This window comes from Numenius arquata, chromosome 17 (genome assembly GCF_964106895.1).
Source record: "Numenius arquata chromosome 17, bNumArq3.hap1.1, whole genome shotgun sequence".
Taxonomy (NCBI): Eukaryota; Metazoa; Chordata; class Aves; order Charadriiformes; family Scolopacidae; genus Numenius; species Numenius arquata.
The window spans coordinates 4267937-4291794 of NC_133592.1; the positions used below are offsets into that span (position 1 = coordinate 4267937).

The following is a 23858-nucleotide window of genomic DNA, read 5'->3' on the forward strand; positions in this document are numbered from 1 at the left end:
AAAGAATTTGGGTTAAGTAGTAGCTTGCCTTCAGTACTGCTTCCAACCTGAAATCTCATCGTGTATCAATGTCCTGGTCTTTGGGAGCTGCGTGTTTCTGTTAATATAAATGGGTAGGACTGGGGACAATGCCGTTCTTCTGATACGGTTGGTGGGTTTTTTGCGGAAAAGCAAAACAGTTGTCTGTAACTGAAAAAGCGTGTCTTTTCTAGATCAATCAGAATAAGTGAATAAAAGACTGCATTAGTGATTGACGTGACAGATACTGGTAGGGCATATTGTGTGCAGCTGCGATGTCTGGAAAAGGAAGATGCATAATCTGTGCTTAGTAGCATCTGATTTCTAATCTCTGGATCACAAATACCCTCCAGCTTTTTTTAATCGGTGGGACTGCAGGGTGTCACTCAAGAGGCAGGACCTAATCTTGCAATTCTTCCCCAGACAATTCTTTTGGTGATTGCAATAAGCGAATAGGCTGCCCAGACAATAGGATTTAACTTAATACTACACATCTAGAATTGTTCTAAGTAATGACCCTGTTTGCTGTGAGTCATAAGAAAAATGTCTATAGCTGAGTTACTGAGCAAACCTTTTCATACTTCTCTGATACACCATTGTTGAAAGCAAAAGAGGCAGCAGGTTGTGATGTGTGACAAGCAATATTGCTCTGGGATTTCAAGTATTGCTTCATTTGGACAGTGTAAGTAATATAGAGGAGTGTCCCTGTTACTGTTTGGCTTGGAGCAGTACTGTAAATAGTTTTGAAGTGAATCCCTAAGTGTATTCTGTTTTCTTTATCTTGATTCAGATCTCTTAAGCAGTTTAGGTGTGCATAAATCACACTCCTTTTTTTAGATCGTTAGCTGTACTCACTGATCTGTCTTTCAGTGTGGCTTTGATTCATATCTGAACATTCAGCTTTGTTCCATGTGCTTAATGTAAGCAGAAAACTTGCTTTGATAAGCTTTTAATTATTTGTGAATTAATGATATGATCAGTTGGTGAGAAAGTATGATGTATAGACTTTTTTAAAATGAGTTTTGGTTTGACATTAAAGTAAATTATTGTGATGGTTCTTAAAGTGACATTGTTGTTGTTGTTAATTTTAGGGCTTTGGATTGATTTGGAAATGTCCTACAATGGATCTTTTCTAATGACCCTAGAGACCAAGATGAACTTGACCAAACTTGGTAAAGAGCCACTCGGTGAAGCGCTTAAAGTTGGAGAGATCGGCAAAGAAGGGTAAGGTATTACAGTCATGGAACCAAGGGAGAGCTTTCATAGTGAAAAAGTGACATTTTCCTTGCGTATACACAGCATGAACTAATTAGGAAACACACATACTGTAACTTGCCTAACTTGCATTTGTGCTTTCCCTCTCATTTTTATGGTGATTGAATTTCATCAATCTATCCATTTGTATTAACCTGGTGAGTGACACCTGTCAAATATCCATCCCTCAGCTGTGGAGTGTTGATTCTCTTTGTGCTGTTTTCTCTTTGTACTTCAGAAATCTGCAGTCGCTGAACAGTAGGTCTCTGACTTAGTGTACAACTGCTGCCAACAAACCAAGAAAATATTCTCTGAATCTGGCTGTTTGTTTAGATAAGAATAAAATGTCGTGGTCCTTCAGAATTAAAATACTAGATGCTTTGTATACTCATGTCGTAGCTCTGACCATTTATTCTGAGATACCTTGAAGTAATACTTACAGCAGCACTATATTACAGTGCGGTCATGACAAGAAAATAAATGTGGAAAAACTAATGGCTGAATGATCTCATACACTGGTAGAAATTCAGAGGATTTAAAATCGACCTAGATTCTCATTGTCACTGCTTGAAATAAATATGTCTGAATTTACATCATTGTAAGTGGTAGGTGTGATTATTTTTTTAAAATCCCTTTAATTTTGTCTACCCAAACAATGGGGAATAGAGAAGGAAATGTCTATACAAATCAAATTCTTGCTTTTCTTCCCCATCCCTTCAGGGTTTTCTTTGTGTATTTTTATATCTGTCCAGTGCAAGAATGGCCTCAGAAATAATTAGTTAACGCATTGATTTCGTATTTAAAAATCAGCTTGATTCTAGCTGAGCAATAGGCCCCCAGCAACGTAAATGTAAATGTCTGTAGCTAAGCAACCAATTACTTGAAGGTATAAGCATTAACTGTATTGCTCTCTGCACATGGCTGTGTTTCAAGTGCTCAGGGCCAGGTACCATGGCAGCTTTACATAAAGAGCAGTCTGATGTAGTCTAGTCTGAATGAGGGGTTTTTGGCTGCTTGGTTGTTTTTTCTCCCTTAAATACAATTGGATGTTGTAAACAAACAAAGAATCTGAGTGGTATAGAACAGTTTGATTCTCATCTATGCTTCCCATGGTGTTAGTTAGTTTTACTAGGTTTTTTTAATTATCAGTTGACAGTTTCTGTGACAAATCAAACTATCGTGCACGTGCCTGTAGCCACAATTGTATTGCCTGTAAGTGATGCGTGTTGGTTGCTTATGTTCATTTCCATCCCTCAGGAGCCTGGAACAAACCGCCTCTTGAGATGCAGTAACCACAAACTCATGTCAGAAAGGCATCTGCTCAGCCGGAGGAGGGGAGGGAACAGCACTGAGTTTTAACTGTCCTTGAATATTGTCAGTGTAAAGCGAGACAAATGGTTCCATGTTTCAGTCCACTCTGTCGTCGCTAATGCGTTAGTGTTTGGAACAGAAGTGAAGTGTGCTGTTGCACAGTTTGATAATGCCGTTTGGCATGCGCTCTCGGGAAAATGCAGCTCTCAAAAAGGGTAGAAAACTATTTAATTGCCAATTTTATAGAGTTAACACAGTAGCAGGTTCTACAATACCGTAAACTAGGCAAATGCAGGCAGGCTATCCCCAAATTACCACAGTTTCTTACCCCATCAGTCCTTTCTGCTGTGTTGTACCATGTGAAAACAAACCAACAAATAGCAATTCATAAAATATTGTGCAATCTGCTCAGGAACAATACTGTAGCTCCAAAGTGTTTTTCTGCCAATGTTTGTGTCTCATAAATGGTCCATTGTATGCAGAGATCCCCCGAAATAGCACTCAAGCTTATTTATTGTTGCTTTGTTTAATGCGAGGAAATCTTGTGGTCTCAGCCAGTTGGCGCGTGCTTGTGGAGGCGCTTCAGAGCAAATAAAACACCTTCTTAGAAGAAGGTGATACCTTTGAGGGCCTTGAAAATGGACTGGGGATGCTTTGAACTGGGTGGTATGACGTGCGCAGGGAAGTGAAGTGAGGTCACACACAGGTAGAAAATACGTAGTTTGAATCTGACCTAAAAACATAGACTTCTCTCTGAGAAACAGCTCCAGCATCACTATTAGGGCCAGTGACCTGAACCTCAGGGCGGTGGCTCAGTTTGGTGTGCTGTTTCACTCTTCCGCAGGTACAGAACCCGTCTCTGGGTCAGAAGAGATTTACGATTCTGATTCTGTAGGCTGGGTAGCAAATTCTTCAGCGTAGAGAGGTTATTTGATTACTGCTCCCGTTCTTTAACGGAGTGTTGAGCACTGTGAGCTGTACTCCAACTGTCCTTTTCCGTTAGGACTCCGTGCAGCAACTAACAGTTTGTCCTGTGTGCAGAACAGCAGACCATAGCCTCAGTCCTTGCCCTGTGTGAGGTTATTAAATGCTTCAAACACATTTCCAAGAATACACACACACACACACACACACAAAGAAAGAAAGCGCAGCTATAAACTGTATTCTGAACAAGCTGTGGAATATTATAGTCCTGGGTATAGTCCCTAGGACTAAAACCATGTGCTAAACCCAAGAAGCTTGTGTTGTGTAACTATTTCAAGCTGTTGCATTCAGTAGAGATCTGTTAATACTGAAGTGTTGTACTGTATCCTTCCCTAATTTTAATCCGTTTTAAAGATTTTAATTTTGGGGGGGGGATTGTGTACATAAATTCTTCCATAGTTGAAGTCTAGGAATTAGTTACTACTGTGTGATATTTTGTATCCTAGGAGCAGCACTTGTTTGATTTTATTATTACTTTACTTCCCCCCCTTCCCCCTCTTCTCCCCATGATGTTTTTTTGCCTTATTCCATCTTGGACTCTCTTCAGAAAAAACAAAACAAAGCCTGTAATCCTGTAACCATCATTCATTTTGAGGAGCTTAAAAAATTCACAAGCTCAAAGGTCAATTTCGTTGCAAATATGGTAGAGAAAGGAATATTTCAAGCAAAGATACTAAAGGGAGATTCTAGCTTAAATTTGACAGAAGTATCTTTACAAAACGTCTAAGAAATATTACTTCCCAGGGTTATGTTAGACTTTGGTTAATAAAACTGCATTTTTTTCTACGTGAAATTGGTAAGTGATGGCTCACACTGTAGCTACATTAAGTTGAATTGCTAATTAGAGACAAATTCGCTGTCTTGAGACTGGCTTCAGCGGTTTCGGTTTTGTTCTTTTAGACAGAGTTTATAGAAGAGGGGAGGACATTTTAGAGTCTCCAATGGAAGTACATGTAAAGTCAGCCAAAGCGTACATGATGAATATCTATTTAAGAATGTTACATTTGACCTGGAAATCGCATTGTTTCAGTTTCAGGCCAAGGGCGTATTGTCTTGCAGACAGTGATGAGGAATCCTCCAGCGCTGGATCTTCAGAAGAGGATGATGCTCCTGAATTGGCAGGAGAGAAGCAGGTGACTCCAGGAGCAGAAGGGTGAGCTGCCTCCATAGTGTGTTACTCCTTCCCTCCCTTCCGCGTGCCCAGACTTCGTGTAACTGGTGTCTCGGTCCAGTCCTGCAACGCTCATTGTCACGCAGGATGTCAGAGTGTGAGTTTATCCAAGCAATTAAGCAAACACAACTCGCCCGTTTCTAGAGCAAAGAGCAGCAATAAAGAATGTTGCGCAGATCGAAAGGAAGCCGCTCTGCCGAGCGTTTTCCTGTGCTGGGGGCAGTGTTCACCACACAGCACTCCTGCAGAGTGACCTGCACAGTGCACCGTTTGATTCCTTTGCTATTAGGTTACAGAGAGCCACGTCTTTGCACCAGGGGACCGTCCCCAGCGTGTTTTCACCTGGTAGCAGAGCCAAGAACAGGATTTTCTGTGTGAACTAGAAATACTTTGTTTGTGTAAAGCATTATACCCATACTGATCCTGCTGATCCCTTATTTCCAGTGGGTTCTTTTCTTTAAGAAAACAACTGTTGTTTAAGCCCAGCTTTCTTGCTCAGGATTGTGTGGTTTGTTTTCTTCTGTTTTACTTTTTTTGTTTTTGTTTGTTTGTTTGTTTGTTTGTTTTGGTTTTGGTTTTTTTTTTCTTGAAGGGCTTTGAATGTCTGGGCTGTGCAATACTGCCCTCTGATGCTCTGCAAGAATTTCAAAGAAAATTTCCTAACCGTCAGTTTTGCCACGTCATTCCTTGGTTTGGCTGCTGTTCTGATTTTTTTTATTTTTTTTATTTTTTCATCTGATTGAAATTGTGCCATGCAGTGAGAACTCTGTAGTAACACTGAAATGTCTCAGACAATCACAATGTTCCCTATGTCTGAACGCATCTGTGATTTTACAGTGAATGTAAATCATGGACCAAAAGGGTCCATGATATATTAAAAGTGTTCCAAGGGAGCTTCCTTGGAGTTTTACTTCTAAAACCTTTTGAAAACTATGTGATGAATTCTTGGAATTATTTCAATAGATTAATTCCATATATTTAAAAAATATATAGATCATATAAAGAACTCTTTCAGAACAAAGAGGGAGAATGAAGAATTTTTAAGTAAAATACTGAAAGAATTTCCTTACGCCTTTCAAAAATCTGCATTACTATCACTATAGAATCTGATGAGAGATTAACTACTTTATGTGGGTGAAATTACAGCTAGTAGAAATTAATGCACCCCTTTGATATCAGCTGATGAGTTTCTTATTTCATGCTAAGGAGAAAGTTCTGTAAAAGGCTGGATAAACATCAGTTTTTTGCAGGACAGGAAAAAGGTTGTCTCTGCTACATAACATCAAGAGCCACAATTTAGTATAATATAGTATGTGAAAATACACTAAGAATAGCATGTTTGATATTTCAGAAGTGGGTTGGGTATGAGAAAAGACACATATAATCCTTAAAGCATCTTTATTAAAAGCTAGGATGCTGTTTGACACTATTGCCAGGAAAAGTGACTTCCTCTTGCAGGCATGGTTAACCATTTTTTGGAATATCATTCCACCTGCTGCCAAAATCGCCTTCCTCTTCTTTTTCCCTACCTTTATACTTGTTGTAAATGCTACAATACCTTAAATGAAAACTTTTTTGTTGGACACACACTGTTAAGTAGGTTAGACATGACGGTTGGGCCTTCTATGCTGATATGTGCATTTGTCTCGGTGCGTCTGTGTCTTCTCAGTTTTGTTGCAATGGTAATAGACAGGTTGTCACTTCTCACGCCAGCTTGCTGTCATACATGATGCAAGTATATTTGCAATTTAAAAAAAAAAAAAAAGTTGCATTTCCAATGCCATCTGGGAAGGAGGATTGTTCAGACTGGACAGATTTTCTGCCAGACACTTGTAGCTGGCACGGTACGGCTGCTGCGTGGGGGCACTGGTAGGTACTGCTTGGACACATACATATGTGTCTGCTTAGAATTTTTATATCAAAAACTCTAATGATTTAATAAGAAATCCATGGGTGTCTTAGCAAACAATAGGTTTAAGAAAATCACCTTGATGTACTCTTTTTCTATGCTCTATCTAAAGGTATGTGGGAGGACATCGGACAAGTAAGATCATGAGAATTGTGGATAAAATTACCAAGTCAAAATACTTTCAGAAAGCAACAGAGACTGAGTTTATTAAGAAGAAAATTGAAGAGGTCTCCAATACTCCATTGCTGCTAACAGTTGAAGTACAAGAGTGCAGAGGAACACTAGTAATTAACATTCCACCTCCACCTACCGACAGGATATGGTAAGAGGAATTTAGTGCGGAACTGGGCAGTTTCAGGTGTGTGCCTCCTAAGGGACTGCAGCTAAGAAAAAAGATAAAAGTAGCTGAAATGGGTTCTGGAAGAGGTGCAATACAAACTAGTTGTAAATGAGGTAGGAACTGCTATTAAGAGAACATTGACAGTTAACACATTTAAGTATGTGCTTTGTTGGAGAGATTATAATAAAACCTGTTGTGTCCCCTCTCCTAAGGTATGGCTTTCGAAGACCTCCCTACCTGGAGTTAAAAGCTCGGCCAAAACTTGGTGAGAGAGAAGTGACTCTGGTTCATGTAACTGACTGGATAGAGAGGAAACTAGAACAAGAGTTTCAGGTATGTTTCCTTTACTGGAAACGTAAAGGAAATTTCATTAATGATAGTTTTGGTCTATTAGAGGGGTGGGGTTTTTAATTTTCGTATGTCTCCTATTTCATTCAAGACTAGTTGGTATCCTCCGCTGCTCCTGTTCAGTGCAAGGGATGTTAAGAATTCAGCTGAAACTCACTTCTGGGGTGGCCTCAAGACCATGTGTAGACCTGGACAGAAATCTGTTTTAGCATCAGAATTTGTAGTACTTAAATAAAAACATGATCCTGGGTGTTCTTAGATGAAGAGGCCAAACTACTGTCTGGAATTAAGAACACATGAAGCAGTAAGGTGTCCTGTGACTACTTCCTTTAAAATAAAATGATTTTTAAAAATCACATTGACTGTAGTGCAAAATAGTAAAAAAACCTCCAAATTTACAAATACTTGTAGGATAGGAAAAGAGTTTACTGGCCAGATTCATTCAAGACCCCAACCTGTACAATCAACCAGAAATCAAACCTGTTATTTCTTTAGAAGTACAGTTTGAAAGTATATGGGTAAGAGCTGAGAAAGCAGCAGAGTTAAGAAATGTTGGTGTGTTTCTTGTGGTCCTATTTCAGTGTAATGGAAAGTGCAGAGATCTTCATATTTCCGAGCTTCATGTACAGTTGCAACACAACTAAATGGCTTGAGCTGGTGGACACCGTAGGGCACTGACTCAAATAATGCTGAACTCAAGAATGTGGGAATTTGTTGCATTTTTTAACTTAACAAATCAGAAAACTAAGGTTTCAAGTGGCATATGAAATGTAACTTGATTTAATTGCATCTTTTTCACAGAAAATATTTGTCATGCCAAACATGGATGATGTTTATATTCCTTTAATGCACTCAGCCATGGATCCCCGCTCCTCTACGTGCCCTCCTCAAGATCTGATCACGGAGGTCCCCGATCAACCATGACATGTGAAGACTCTTGCAGTTTACAGTATTATAAAAGTTATTCTCATGGTTTTATAAACTGTGCTGTAGTTCTCATCCTTAACTTGTGCCACTTCCCCCCCCCCCAAGGACTGCCTATAACCATACCTTTGTGCTCACTTGCCTGGTTATTGTTCCTGTGTACTTCAGTGACATGAAGTTTCATTCCATTAAGCAGTTGATTTATTTTCGTACTGGCTGCCATCAGGATTTTAACTCAGAGGCTGAGATGACCTGTTCTTTGGGGGAGGGAGGAGGAACCTAATTGTAATAGATCAAGGAGCTCGTTGACACACCTTTTGTTCAGCTTATGTTTTCATGCTATGTTAAAGTGCATTAAAGCATTGAAAAGGTTGTTTGGCAGCAAAGGAACTGTGTGCCAAATGGAAAAAATCCTAAATAAGGAATGAATTTATAAAACTGGAAGAATATTTTTCTTTCTCAGGCAGTTGGAGGTGTAGAATGAACTGTTTTATGTTCTTTCACTTCTGCAGTCAATAGCTTGTGTCAAGCAATCGAAATATGAAATGCTTTCAGGATAAAAGAATGTAAATTGGATTGTATAGGTAATATTGTGATTCAATGTGGTATATACATATTACTTTTTTCATACAGAACTTGTGCTTTTTTTGGGAAGCAAGTAGCCATAAAACACACACAGCTATCAGTGAAAGTGGGACTGTCAGTTTTTTTGTAAATGAGGAGGAAAAAGTTGGTAAAGCCATGAGACCAAACCATAGCAAGCCGCCTTATAGTGAGGTACAATCACCTTGGTTCATAATTAATTCTGAATGTTTGTAAAGACATGAGCACACACATAAAATGTCAATACTGCACATGACCAGAAGTACTTAGTGACCCTTCTGTGCATAGAGCCTCTCGCTGCAGCGAAACACACCCCCAGTTTTTTTCCTAGAGGAGTTTGTTGCTGTGATTCTTTTGCATTGCACTGTGTTTACACGCAAAGCGTGGGACCCAATTCTCACGTTACAGCCCCGCAACTCCAAGCATCAAATCCCTTGATGTTTGGGCAAACAGCTGTGACGAAAAGATTTGGACCCCCCACGCACTGGTTTCTTGGACTTTGTGGAATAGGAATTCGAGCATTGCAGTTATTCAAGCTGATCGCGATGTAATTAAAAGACTGTTTCTGCTAATTAATGGCCAAAACTATGGGGGGAGGGAGAACTGCCTTTTATTTCTATCTGGTATGATGATTCAAGACTCAATGTATGCAGTAAATTCAATTTTTGAACACTACATATCCACTGTTTAACACATGTAATATTTTTCTGATACTCAGTGTTGCCAACTGTTCATGGATGTCAGAAAACCTTTTAGTTTACAAAGAAGGTGAGTTTTGGCTCTCCTTTTATAACATGATTTGCTTTTTTTTTTTTTTAGAAGTAATTTTTTAAGAACTTTTTTGTACGTTGTGTTGTCACATTTGATGTAAATCAAAATTTCCATGTGTAACTTGATGATTTACCATCTCTAAATGAAGCTATTATATTGAAGGTTTTTTAAACAGCACCTTGCCTGAAACATAAAAGAAAACTAGCATTTAATATATTTAAAATTAATTCTATATTTGAACACCTATTTTGGTTACATTTAATTGAAATATGAGTAGGTTATATTTGTTACCTGAACTCCTCCTTGACCATTCCAGGCTGTGTATATTCTGGGGTTTGCTCTGATTATGTAGGCATTATTTGCCTTTCATGAAGTCTGCATGTCTTGTACGCAGGTCTTTTATATGATTTAATTTCTATGTGCAATAACTAAAGTCAAAGGACTAGATGCACTAATGTGTAAACAGATTTAGACTTATTACACAAGATTGTCATATTGCACTTCATAAACTGTAACTACAATCTGCTTGCTTTGTTTTAATAAATAAATTTATCCCATGTCAAACAATTACTCAGAATTTATTTCTACATAGCGCTTAGCCACTGTCTTCTGCAAGTCGTTTCTTATGTGTTTTTCAGATTATTTTTTTTTATATACCCAAGTTGTACTTGGTGGTTATGGCATATGATGATTTTAGAGTTAACAAATACTGAGACTGTTCTAGCTCTAATAGGTAAAAGCTTAAATACTTTTACTATAGTGAAGAGAAACTGAATTTCACTGCAGCAGTTAGTATTCATGAGGAACATGCTTTAAAAATGTTTTTTCACTTTACACCTGTGAAAACTCTGAAATGACTACCAGAACTAAATAGGGACCCCACCGTAGTAGGTTTGGTGACAGCCTCTCTGAGCTTAAGTATCTTCTTTTACAGTCTTGCTAGACCCGGGTACTGCTCCTGTACGTCCAGTCCCGTCACCAATGTGAGTACAGAGCTAACAGCAGATCCCCTGCCCCAGCAGCTGGTGCCTTCCCCTCAGGCCGCGGCGCCATTTTGGGCGGTGGCGGCGGCCCGGCTCTGGGGCTGGCGGAGACGCCTCGTCCAGACGAGCTGTCACTTGCTTTTAAAAGCGCCACACGGGTCGGGCCGAGCAGCACCAGTTATGAACAAGGGCTTCGCTCTAGCACTACAGCTTGGCCGGCGGCGCCGCGGGCAGGGCACCCCGCCGGGTCAAAGGCAGTGCGGACAACGGGCGGACGCGCGTGCAAAGAACCAGCCGGAGACGTTCGCGGGGTGCACAGTTTTATTTGCTAGGCCGCTCCCCTCCAAGACATGGAGGGAAAAGGGCAGTAGGCTTGCTTCATGCATAACCGCAGTCCCACGTGCAAACAGACCCCGGCCCGGCCCCCCCTCTCCCTACCCTCACCTTTGGCCGCCGCGCTGATAGAAAGACCGGACTTCCGCCTCGCTGCCCTTTATAGAGCGGCGGCACCCCGCCCCTCCTTGTCTCGCCCAATAGGATTCAACTCCGGGGGACACGTGCTGATCCAGGTGCGGCTGCGCGCGGGGGTGGGCGGGGCTGTCGCTCGCAGCGGCTGAGGTGGGGGATCGCTGAGATGGCGGCGGGTTGCGGCGGCCGGCTCTGAGGGGGGCCTGGTCAGTCCGCGGTTAGGGAGCTTCGCCCGCCTTTTCAGAAACAATAGTGCTCTTTTTCTTTATTAGCTTGCACTACCACTTTGTTGCTGTTAAGAAATAGGGCTAAGTATTAAAAACGTAAAAGCTTAGGCCCGGCTGGGGCCTGAGGGCTGCCCACCTCAGAGATGGTTCCTCTCTGAGGAGAGGTGTCCGGAGGGCGCGGGGTAGCGCCCCTCTTCCCGCCCCGGGAGGCCTCCTCCTGCCTCAGCTCCGTCTGTAATGTCGACCCTGCCTCCTGCGAGGCCGTTTGAGTGAAATAACTGCGGTTTGATGGTGGCATACGCAGTGTTGGCGCAACTGTTGCCATAGCGCACGCCAAGCCGTGCAGTAGGTGGTCTGCTCCTTCTCAGATCCAAGGCCACCACCAAGAAATGCGTCAGTCAGTAGCGGAGAACTGGAATCTTGGTGTGGTTTGTAGCTCCGGGATGTTTTTATGCATTCAGACTTTGGGGAGGGTTAGATCATAATTATGTCTCTTGCCTGTATAATCAAAGGCACGCTCAATGAAAGAGGGAGCTGCCGGAGCCGATCTGTTATGTGCCTTATTGCACGCTTGGTACTCGGTGTGCTCTGCGGCTCCATTAATGATAGCAGTATTTGAAAGCAAACAATATGTAGCAAGGACAAAGTGGCTTTGTTATATAAATAGGCGTCTGAGAGCGAGGCCTTTGCCAAGCAGTGTAAATTCCCTTTCTTCTTTTTAAAGCTTCCTCCATTTCATTTGGCATTTTTTGTGTTTTTATCTGTTCAGAGGAGCTTGGCCTCAGTTTATGGTTCAGAGAGGCACGTTCTTTTGTTTTTGGTTTTGTTTTTTTTTTTTGCGTTTATTTAAGGCATTGCGAGGCACACCAGGGTCAACAGTGACTTTGCCTGAAAGAGGAGCGATGCCAAATAAATTTGGCTCGGTTGGCTTGGAAAATGAAAAATCAATAGGGAAACTGTACCAGGGCAGGGCCGGAGGAGGGAGGCTATTTGTTAAGCTTCAATTTACCCACAAGGTATTTAAAAAATAACAAAACCAAAACCAAACCACCCCCGGCAGCCGCCAGCGAGGGGGTTAAAGCTCAGGGCTCTTGGCCGACCCCCTCCCCGGGCGCAGGCTGCAGTTCCGTCGGGGCTGGGCACAAACCGGGGGCGGGCTCCGGTAGCAGAACGAAGCTGCGGGGCCTTTGACCCGGCCGCCTCCCCGCTCCCGGCCCGCAGCCCCCGGGCGGGAGGTGTCCCGGACAGCCCCGGCGGCCGAAGCCATCCCAAGACAGCGCCTCCCGCCCCGGCGAACCGGGGGCGGTCCAGTCAGCGCCTCCCGCCCTCACCGGCGGCGGCTCCGCCCCGCCGGGCGGGGATCGCCGGACACGCCGCGACCGGCAGCCAGCGCCACGCGTGGGGGTGGGACAGGGGGGAGCCGGCCGGGCCCCCCGCGGGTGGCAGCCATGGAAGCTCACCGCCGCTGCCTTCTCCTCCTCAGCCTGGGCGCGTTGCTGCTGTCGCCGAGGCCCGGGGTAAGCTGAGCCGGCCCGCTGGGCCTAGGGGGGCGGTGGGGAGGGGAGGGCAGGGACAGCGGCGGGGGAGGGTGGGCACGGGGCGACGGAGCCGGTGAGCACCAGGGGAGGCCTGGCTCGGTGTAGGCCGGGCGTTCATGGGTCCGTGTCACCCCCCGGCAGAGGCGGGGGACGACACGGACTCTGCGCTGCCCGCAGAGAGGGGAGCCTGGGGGGGGACACGCACCCACGAATGACCCAGTGGGGTCCTACCAGGGCTTTGCCAAAAGTTTGCCATATGTCGGTGTATGCGCAGGGGTGAGGGGCTGCAGCGTATCGGCCTGACCCAGCTCAACAGCTGCGTGTTGTTGCACCTAACACCGTACCTGAACGTGTAGTATATATAATAATCCGTGAAATACAAAACCACAGTTAATTTCCTGTAAAGTAATCCATGAAAGTAGGACAAAGAAACTTTTGGGAGCTGAAACTGTGTAGGTGGATAGAGGAACTAGTGACACATGTTAGATCTTTGCTCTCTCCCTTCATAACCGGGGAGGGCCTTGTTTTCTTTTTGGAAAAAACCACCACATTGTGTATCTGTTGATATCCAAATACAAATGATTAGTTATGTATGCTGTATATACTATCTTACAGCATTTTGATCATTCTGTTTCCAGAGCGAAGATAGCAACGTGCACTAAATGTACATGTGGTTGGTAGGTATCCAAAAAAGACTACAGTCTAAATTCAAAGGTGAAAGACAAAGTGCACAAGTCACCGCCCCACAGAACCTCTTAAGAATACCTAGGTTGGTATATAAAGTATTGCATGGAGCAATAAAAGCACAGTGAATAGTGAAACTGGTGTAAAGCAGATGGAATGTGGAGCAGATTATTTGCATGGAGGTAATAATTTTCAACGGTGTACTTTAAAACGGGTGCTGTCTGTTGTGTGTATACCGAGATGGAAAACTAAGTCTTCAAAAATTCAGTTATGAAAGGTGCTCTTCTTTGTAAATCTCAGGGTCAGGGGACAATGAAAAAGCCAGCTGGCATGTACTGTTTCCATTATACTGAATGGAAGAGGAAAGTTTTAATTTATGTTCTTTGATGGATTGTTCATTGTTACCTGAAAGTGCTGGTGTAATACCTGGAGTTATAGTTCAGGTTAAGCAAAGCTGAAGGCTTTGTTTTTTGCCTGGAATATGATAGCTCCACTCCCCTTCTTCAAATGTAAACACATTTAGTAGTGAAGCTTTGTAACATACCTAGTGTTGGCGTTTCATCAGGAAACTGGAAAAAGTTAAATGCAGACTGTCAACAAATCTTATGTTAAAATCTTTATTGTAGAGTGCTAATGTCTTTGTCTTAGACTGACTATAAGTTTGGACTGATATCTTCAGAGTCCTGTAAGGTTTGAGGTTCAGATTTTGCAAGGAAAACACTGATTTGCAGCTCATGAAGTTTTAAAAATGGTACTCAATAAGAATACCAAAAGTACTTTTCGAATCAACAGATTATTACTAAGCTGTGTATAATTTTATTTGCATAGTCACAAAAACCTAGACTTGGGCCCCAGTAGAATTCAGCCCTTTTTTTCTCTAGATTTCTCTTGGTCTCCCTGCCCTGCCATGTTACCTCAGATCAGTATCTGATCTCAGGTTCTCAATTTCTGTTTCTTTTCTTGGCTCTTACTGTAGTCCTTTGGCTCTGCCAGCGGTTGTCCTCACTGTGACTTCCACGTTGAAATCTATTCCGTCCTTCAGTGCCTTTTCAGAACTAGTTTTAATTTCTGTGAACTTAGTCCCAGTCACCGCACCTGTGATTAGCTCATTTAACTGGGAAGGCTTATTTAGCATTACTAATGTCACTTGAGTAATAAATTCCCATGAAAAATACTGGCATACAATTCTTGGTATTGCAGGAACATGCAAAACATGAGATTGCTTACAGATTTTGCAGATTGTGTTTTCTGTAGATTTCTTTTAATAGTACTGGTGATGATCTGCAGCTCTGGATTTTCTTTGATAAATGTACTTTTGTTACTTTATATCCCAACTTGAATATTGTTTTCCTACAGTTTATATTAGATGTTCATACCAGGGCTACTTTTCCTGTCTTTTCTTTCTAAGACAAAATGTTGTTTCCTAATTTGGGTGACACAGCACATAGCTCTTGGAATTGCCCTAGCGATGTATGGGGGGACATGTTATAAAAGGGTGACATCTCAGATACAGCAATGAGAAATGCAGTAGAGCTGTCAGTAAATAAGCAGTCACTGTAAATATTACACAGCACTGATTTACAGCTCTCTCTACTTTTTGTGAGCCATGGACAGTCCAAACTGTGCCTATTTCTCTTTTAACCTGGAGTCAGTGCAAGTCAAAAATAAAAACCTCTCAGGGATTAAACTGGCATTTAGAACATGGATCTGTTCTCTCCGCAGGCTGCGGGACTGGTGTCAGTGCTCTGTTACAGGTGCACAGGCAGCACATGTGGCTGTTTTTGACATGGGAAACCCCCAGCATTAGCCAGGTGTCTTTTCTTCTGTGTGCTTTAGCTCAGCCTGAGGTGTTTGGGCAGTTAACTGATAGGCGTGAAAACCTATGCTGGACAGCAGAACGTTTTAAAGAGGATGTCTTCAATCGCTATGTTAATTAACATTTATGTGTTTTATTTGAGTTGCAGATCTCCTTGGTCACTTAAAAAACAGTATATTAGGATTTAGGGGGGTTTTTTTGGGAGGAATGAAAACTGATCTTGCACGCCTAAAATTATCACAGACAGCTCTGTCCTGGAGTATAAATTCATTGTTTATAACTCTGCCCTTCTACTAATTTTGTTTGCTGGTGTTCTCGTGAATATTGTAACAAGTTTTGGGTTTACAGGGAGACTGAAGTCTAAACTGAGCTGGGGCTTTATGGTGTAGAGCACCACTCAAAGTTCAGTCAAGTCGGAGGACAGCTGAAGCAGACTGGACCTCCTGTAGTTCTCAGTTTTTCCTATCGTAATATGAGTGAGCATATGAATGAAAAGTCGCTGGAACTGGTTTACAGTGTTATGAGAAATAGCTGACAGAGTTGGAATTTAGTTTTAAGTTGAAAATTTCTGCGGATTTGATTTCGCTTTCTAAATAAGATATGATTTATTTTTTGTCATCTCTCTTTCATACATTAACTTTACTGAACACTATATACTTAACTATACTGAACACACACCACCCCCACCCCCAGGTAGTTTACTGAATTTTACAAAGAGTTTCTTCATGGCATAGTTTTATTATGCATGGTGAGTTTAGCCTCTAGCCTGGCAGTGTGATTAGAGAATAGCTGTCAAAACCAGTGTAATGAATCATATGCTATCTGTGATGAATATGCCAATTGCTTGCAGTGTGCCCTAATGTTTAAAGATATTTTGCCTTGCATCCTTATTGGTTGTGGTCGCAGGATCGTAAATTATGGTATAGACCTTTTCTTATTGAGTGCTGGTTAATGCTGAGGTCTGGTGCTGGTTATGCTGATTGCTGGTGCTGTTAATGCTGAGGTTGTTTTTTTAATAGCTTTTTAGTAAAATGGAAATGTACAGTCTGATATATGTTAAGCTGATTATGGAGTGAGGATTGTAGAACTTTTTTGCTCGAGTGATTATATATCTTGTCAACTTTTTTTATTTGTTAATATAGGCATTACCAAAGAAATTATGAGGATATAAATTATAGTTGGCAAACCATCCATCCTTTATCATCCATTAGACCTTACAAATTAAATTTGGTGCATATGTATTCCTACTTAAGACTCAGAAAAGAGACAATTATTACCTGGTAATACACGACAATCTGATTTTTTTACCAGTGGGCACTCAATTATTTTGATGAAACCAGTAGCAATTCTCAAAGGCAGCATCCAGTGTCACTATGAAGTGTTTTCCTGTTGGTTACTCATACCTGAAGAACCTCTTGTGGTATCACCCCCACAGCAGAACGTATTTCTAGGTTACAGAACGATAACCTCAAGGAACTGAGTGGCCTGGTTTTCTTTCTGTCTGTTGTTTCCACTGACTTCAGTGGGATTTGTACATACATGGTGACCTGCATTTCAAAAGTACTGTTTTTAAGCAAATAAATTAATGGAAAAAATTCTTCCTGTGGGGATCTGTTTTCTCGTGACACAATAAACCAAAATAGGGCATTGCTCTGCTAACCCTTAAAAAAATTTGAAATGTTGCAGTGAGTGAAGACGATATCGTCTTTGACACTGAACTGTATCATGGACATATACAAACACCCCAGAACTTGTTCTACAGCTTTCGCTGACCTTCGTTTGACTCCATGGGTCCTTCAGAATTGTTTTGTCATTTTGTTACTTTGATTTCTAGAAGTGTTCTATCTAAAGATGTGGTAGATCTGGACTGTGGGGGAGATTCTTATGCGAGGGTTAACTGGTATTTATAAAGTCCATTTCTATTTCTATTTATAAAATGCTATCTCTAGTAGATAGTATATTTCTATTCTAGCTTTAAAATGCTATTTTTATTTAGTCCCAAATTTTAGGCTGCTATGGATTATTAGCAGTGAGCACTTTAGAGCACTTGTCAAAGTTGAACTAAATGAGAGCTTGAAAATTTGTTTTGAATTAAATTATTAAAAATTAATTCTAAAGCAGTCCCCAAGTAATTTCAAAATACTGTAAATCCTTCACTTAACATCACTATTGATGTGGAAGATTATTATGAGTACAGACTGTCAAGGCAGTAAGCTTTCACTGAATTCCCAAGAGGGTAATTGTTAAAATAGACATTATTGCAGATAAAATAAGAGAAGACCCAAACCAGGTTTTCCTTCTTTCTCATTTTCTCTGTTCACTAAGTTAAGTTCTTTTTGCTTAGCTGTTTCATGTCCTGACATATTTTTCTTGTAGTCAGTTGTTATATCTCCTCAAAAATAAAATTGCAATATGAAATAAAAATCTATTTCAAGAATTTGCATTGCATCACAGCAGTTGAGACCCCACCCCTGCAGGGAGGACAGTGTCTGCGTCTATGCCAGAATTTATAGAGAGTCTGTCTCAGGACTGAGATTATTATGGTTTTGTGGTGGAGAATGCTCTTACATACTTCACACAAAAATGAGAACAAGTTTGGCTTGTACATACAGGTTTTTATAGTTTTCATAGCTTTTCATAACAGTGCTAATTCCAGGCTTTAATTAATTGTTTAATGGATTAACTATAAAGCTTTGTGTTCAAAATAAAGTCTATTGAGTATTTGAAACCTTGATACTGCAGTCTCTAGCCACTGATAAAAGTCACTAATAAAATCAGGAGACAGTATTTTTTTTATTTCTGACTCTAGGCAAACCACAGGTAATTATTTAAATAATCTGTTCATTTTTATGTTTATTGTTTTATGCTATTTGAAATAATAAAACCTTGTATTAATACTATTATACTAACTTCCTAGCCTTTTCTCCAAGAGACTTCTCTAAATGTTGGTCAAAATAAATATTGCATTGCTGTATTGCATACATTGCAAAGTGTGAGTGAATAGAAGATTTTAAACATATGGTATTTTATGTAGTTTATCTGGGTACAAATGCAACGTTAGAAATAAAGGTAGAACTAATGAAATGTTTTCTGTGTTCAGTCTTTCACCCAAAGAAGATGGTATCTCTGACACATAGGGTTGCAATGACCACATCAATGTGACTTTGATGGCTGAATATAATAACCCCCTTCAAAAGCAGTAAAACTTAACACAGGCTTATGGGGAAGGTGAAGGAAAGCATTAGAAAAAAGTGGTATTAAGCCAAAGCCAGTTAGAATGGAGAGCATGAGCTTGGCAGGAGCGGGGATACTGCCCAACTGAAGGGAAAGGACCCACGCATGTGGCAGGACCTTTTTGTCAGCGAGGTCTGTGTGCCTCTGTGCTGTTTTCCCTCCCAGTGTGACTCCTGGGGCAGGGACAGAACGGGACCCTGAGCCCTCTGAGGGGAGGGTGATTTCTCTGGCTCCAGAGACCTGCTGGCCTCGGAAAGAGTCCGTTTTCTTCTCTTCCTGAGATGTCTGCAAATGCCGTAAGCACTCGCCATCCCTGGCAGAGTTCACATCTCCCTGTTCATCACAAAGTACTGGTAGGCACCATAAGATTGTAGATGGGAGTGGCACTTTTTCCTCCAAACCAAGGATGCTACACTGAAAAGCTTAAAAAAAACTACTGTAATTTCATGATCTTAGTCATATCTGAGAAGTTTCTGGGTCACTCTGCCTGTGGACAAGATTCAGGTGTTCATCTGGTATACACTTGAGTGAATAGCTTCTTCAGCTTTGGTTTTCTTTATCGTTCAGCCTGTGATCTGGAGGGTAGATGTTCAGAAAAGTTTTTGTACTCCTGTGACAGCAGAATGTGCGGAGGAACTCTGCACTTTAGTACTTTCTGTTTGGTCCCAAGCACTAGCAAACTTCTAAAATGTCAGTAATCTGGAAGACAGCACTGATTACTGATGTTTTGATGAGAGTTTCAGAACTCGTATTTAATTCCATAATTTCTATAGCCTTGATGCCACAACAAACAGATATTCAAACGTTAAATATGAAAATGGTAAATCTACAGATCTACAACAAGTAGCATTCCATATACTGTGTATTACTAATATTTGATACCAAACCGTAGTGTTGGTGGTTATTTTACAGGCACATTTTCTGTGAAGATGATATACTCTTTATTCATGTCTCAATAACAAGAAGACAGGAAGAGAACATGCTTTGTGGAGAATATACTGATTCTGTAAGATAAAAAGATAAAAGATAAGAAAAACTTGTGCAGAGAGTAAAGTTAGCCTAGAAAAACAATCTTGGTTTGAAAGATGTGGTGGATTTGCTGTATGTTGTATTTTATTTGCAAATAACCTTCAACACTAGTCATTGCATTCTGGGTGTCAAATTCCCACCTGCAATGTAAAGGAACTTGAATAATTTTCACTTCCTGCCTTTAACAGTTGTGTGTTCTTGCTCAACTTACTGTGTTTCACTCTGGATGCAGTTTCACTGCATTCGTTATCTAAAATGATCAGTTTGGAGAATGGATATTTTTGGTGTGTCTTTTTTTTGATAGAGTAGCAAACAGAGTCATTCCAGTCTTTTAAATTAAATTGTTTTGTTCATGGAGCAGGTTTAGGGTAGATAGATCTTTGTGAAGAAACAGGTATTTCTTGTGTTCCCTTTGGTATATAATGTATAGGATTTATACCGTATAGACCGTTGTATTGAAATATTGTCTAAAAATGTTTTCTACCTTACCCACGAGTCTGATAGAAGAATAATTAAATTCTCTGGAATAGGGATGCTTTTTTTTTTTTGTGAGTACAGCTGCAGTGAAAATACACATTTGTTTGGTATAAGAAAGCTGAAATGTGCTTGTCAAAAGTCTGAGTAAAAAGCAGTTTATAAGGAGCTGTTGAAACGTTGCAGTTCATCGCGATTTCTTCTTTGGACTCACACAGATGTGTAATACGCACTTTAAGCGGCTACCTGCCCTCTGATGTTGGGCAACAACTGGCAGTTGAGAATGATGGTTAATTAAATGCAGGCAATCTGACAGGCACAATTTGTTTGTGCAATTAGTTGAAATTCAGAATTGAATTATTCATTCAGTGTCTTTAGTTCGTGGAGGTTTTTTGTTTTGTTTCTATTTTGTAAGCCCCGAGCCCTGCAGACAGCTTTATGCAACTGAGGCTTTCAAGTTATTTCATTTATTACAAAGGTTCTCAGGTAGTATTTAAATAAATTAAATAACCTTTACATCTTATCTAAAACAAAAGCCTGGAAATAGATATACTTTTGTGTGTGTGTGCATTAAGTATATATTAGCTTAAAAGTAAATTGACATTTCAACATTTTTGTGTACAGGCGGAAGAAATTCCTTACCTATCATGAATTGATTTTTTGATTAATTTTTGGTTTTGTTGTGTTTTTTGTGTTTTTTGTGATTTTTGTAAAATGTGTTGAGATCTTCAAGTGAAAATTAATATATGATTGCAAAATGTTACTGCCCAAAGGCTAATTTGGAGTAACTTTTGACCACTGACCATTGCTTCTTGTTTCCATCACAACACTGTTGGAAATCTTTTATTTTTATTAATATCTTGAAAGCAGAATGATTAATAATGGCTACATCAGTGTCTGTGGACTAGCATGTGGCTATACATGTGTATACATGTTTTTGAGGATGGCTGCTGTCAGTTACGGCTCAAGATCTAACCCCTGTTTAAAAGGAGTATGAGAAGTTACCTGGCATTTTGTGTGGTGTCAGGGTGTTCCCTCCCTATTATCTGGGTGGGGGAGAGGTGAATTCACTTCCACGGGAAAGAAAATCAAATAGACAGTTCCCTGTTCTGTTAATCCCAATTGTTAGTTGAATATTACAGCAAACCAGAAAGCTGGGATGACTGTGGTGAAATTTAATGACCTTAATTTGTGAATGACAGACTCTGAGAGCCAGAGGAAGAAGTCAGAATTGAGCTCCGCTGCAGCAGTAATGCCTTAAAAGGAATTGGGAAAGACTGAAAATAAAATAATAAACAGTATATATCACTGGCGTCACCCAAAGAAGAAGTAACTCCATGGAGAAAATGTTCTAAGATATGAAGGATTTCCTAATAGTTGTTCCTACTCCTGGTACCTTATTGAAGACGTCTTTTTGTGCTTAAGTAGCTTATATGTGGGGAGACCAGTTCAATCTGCAAATTGTCTCATTTTTCTGAGCTTTAAAGAAGTTTGGCCTGCAAAGGGAAAGAAACATGTTCAAATGCAGCTTTTTCCAGCCTCCTGGTATTCCTTGAACTGGTATCTTCTTGGGGCCACATCCCAGCCCACTCGCAAAGTACTCGAAGTCCGCACTCGCGCTGCTGTAGTTCGTTGCCTGACACCAATGATCCGTGAGGGAATTCAACAGTCTGATGCAAGGCAACGTTTCAGAAGCGAGGAACACTGACATTGCTCAGTTAGTGTCTAGGAATAGTAGTTACTGTAATTTTTAATTATGACAATATTATACAGGAAGCAGCTCTTTATTTGCAAAGAAGCCATGTCTTTTGCATAAAAGCAGCTATAAAGATGTCTAGAATGCGACCCAAAGTGTCCCTTCTTGATTTTGTTCAAGGATAGTTTTATGCAGGCAGCTAGGCAATGACAGATTTAAAAAGTTAATCTTGATGGGGAGGCAGATTGAGCCTCACAATTAGATAACTTTCAGCCCCAAATGGATGTGATGATGGAATGTGGGTTGTGTCTTCTCCTTCTGGTTGCAGAATCAGTGTGTCCGGCTTGTTAAATGCTTATTTAAGGAAGGTAAGAAGACTGGACTAGTTGATTATAAATCAGCTACACCGCCCTAAGTTGTTTTGGGAGCTCACGTACAAAAAGACCTAAAGGGCAAAATTTTCATGAATTACTTTGATATAGTGGCTACAGTAGTTTGCTTTAACAAAAGTAGTATTTTTTACAGAAGAATGAGAACTCATAATTCTACAATACTGCTTCTCTTTGCTCTTACATACAAATCAGGTCATTAGGCTAGAAAGACACTCTTAAGTTCAGTTCTGATTAGTAGCATCTCGAGCCGCATGTTTTATAGGCCAGCATGAGAGGAATTGTTATTCAGTGCCCCTGTTTGAACAAACACTGCAAAGTTTGGTTCCAGATGCAGCTGTAAATATTTTATTTAAGTGCAGATGTCTGTGCAGCCTGCATAATTTAAGTGCGGCAGATAATGAAAATTGTATTTATGTGTTAAGATACATCTTTTTTTCTAGACCTCCAGCAGTTATTTCTGATCTATGGTTTGTGTATTGTTGATTTGTACTTCCGTTCTTTTCTGCACTGTGTGTTTTACAATTGTCTGCTCCAGCTGTATTCATTATGGCTGGGAAGAAGTGTGTATAATATTTATAAGTGAGACCTGAAAGTTATTTCTTTATTATATTATTCTTTTAGCTTTATGCTTTACCTGAAAGTCTGATGCTTTAGTTGAGTTGCACTGAAAATGCATAGTTTTCCAAAGAAACAGTTACTCCTAGACCCATGCATTTTATATTTGGCAAATGGGTATTTTGCTTTGCAATAATTCTAACATGACTGATCGTTATTTTTTACAATTGAAGTAATAGAAGACATTATTTATTATGCAAAATGCACACACTTTCATTTCATGAACTGTGGTAGGTTAGAACTATATTTAACTGTGACACTTCCTAAACATAGCAGGTGGCACACAGATGAGCAGGGCAGATCCAGTCTATAAGTGACAAGTTACTTGAGTGATAACTTGAGACTTGCTGAATGGAAATGGGTGGGTCTTATGGTGTATGGGATCATCTTTAGGCAGGAAGATAAAAGTAGATGTTAATTTAACATGTCTTTTCTGCTTTGTTCAATGAAACACCTTGGACTTAGCCTCACTGCTGCCATGATAGCTACACAGTTCTGAGTCCTTGCTGTTTGTGTGATGCCATTTTAATAAAATTACATGCTCTGCAATAGCCAGGCTCCAAAGCCTCTTGGGCTGTAAAAATAACAGCAGGCATCAAACAGGTCTGTACCCACACATGTAAATACAGAGTGACATAAGTACAGAATGATTAGAATGTCAAATTGAGGTTTGAATCCTGCAGCTGACTGCTTTCCAGGAGATACCTATGGATGTGTTAATACATACGGGCTTTCTTAAACAGTTTTATTTACTATCTTCTACGGATATACAGTATTGGGAGACATGAGGTACAAAAATACAATTAAGAGGCTTAACAGTGTGGATCTCCTCCAGACTTTAAGCTGCATCTATCCTAAATATTTTGTCCTTGCTCAGAGACAGCTTTCATGCTTGCAGCTCCAGCCTGTCTCTCAGCTGCAGTCAACCCTGTAGAATATTGATCACCTTTCAGTTTTATTTATCTATGTTATACTCACCCAATGTCTTTTCATCTCTGGAGGGCTCAACCTTGGCAAAAGTATGTTTTATTTACTTGGTAGTAGCATGGTATTGACATTAACACTTAGA

General features: G+C 40.6%; 1 protein-coding gene and 1 non-coding gene across 2 annotated transcripts in view; one reads left to right on the forward strand and one right to left on the reverse strand.

Annotated features, from left to right (window-relative positions):
- Positions 1 to 10195, forward strand: part of TEX2 (testis expressed 2) — a 28332-nt gene extending 18137 nt beyond the window's left edge. Inside the window, exons 7-11 of the mRNA XM_074160025.1 lie at positions 1110 to 1242; positions 4598 to 4720; positions 6760 to 6969; positions 7200 to 7320; positions 8137 to 10195. Coding sequence (XP_074016126.1) covers positions 1110 to 1242; positions 4598 to 4720; positions 6760 to 6969; positions 7200 to 7320; positions 8137 to 8259 — 710 coding nt within the window. The 3' untranslated portion in view covers positions 8260 to 10195. The remainder of the gene's footprint in view (positions 1 to 1109; positions 1243 to 4597; positions 4721 to 6759; positions 6970 to 7199; positions 7321 to 8136) is intronic.
- Positions 10196 to 10742: 547 nt separating this feature from the next.
- LOC141473090 (small nucleolar RNA SNORA76) lies at positions 10743 to 10877 on the reverse strand. The gene has a single exon (XR_012463554.1). It is a non-coding gene; the product is annotated as a small nucleolar RNA SNORA76 (small nucleolar RNA).
- Positions 10878 to 23858: the final 12981 nt, after the last annotated feature.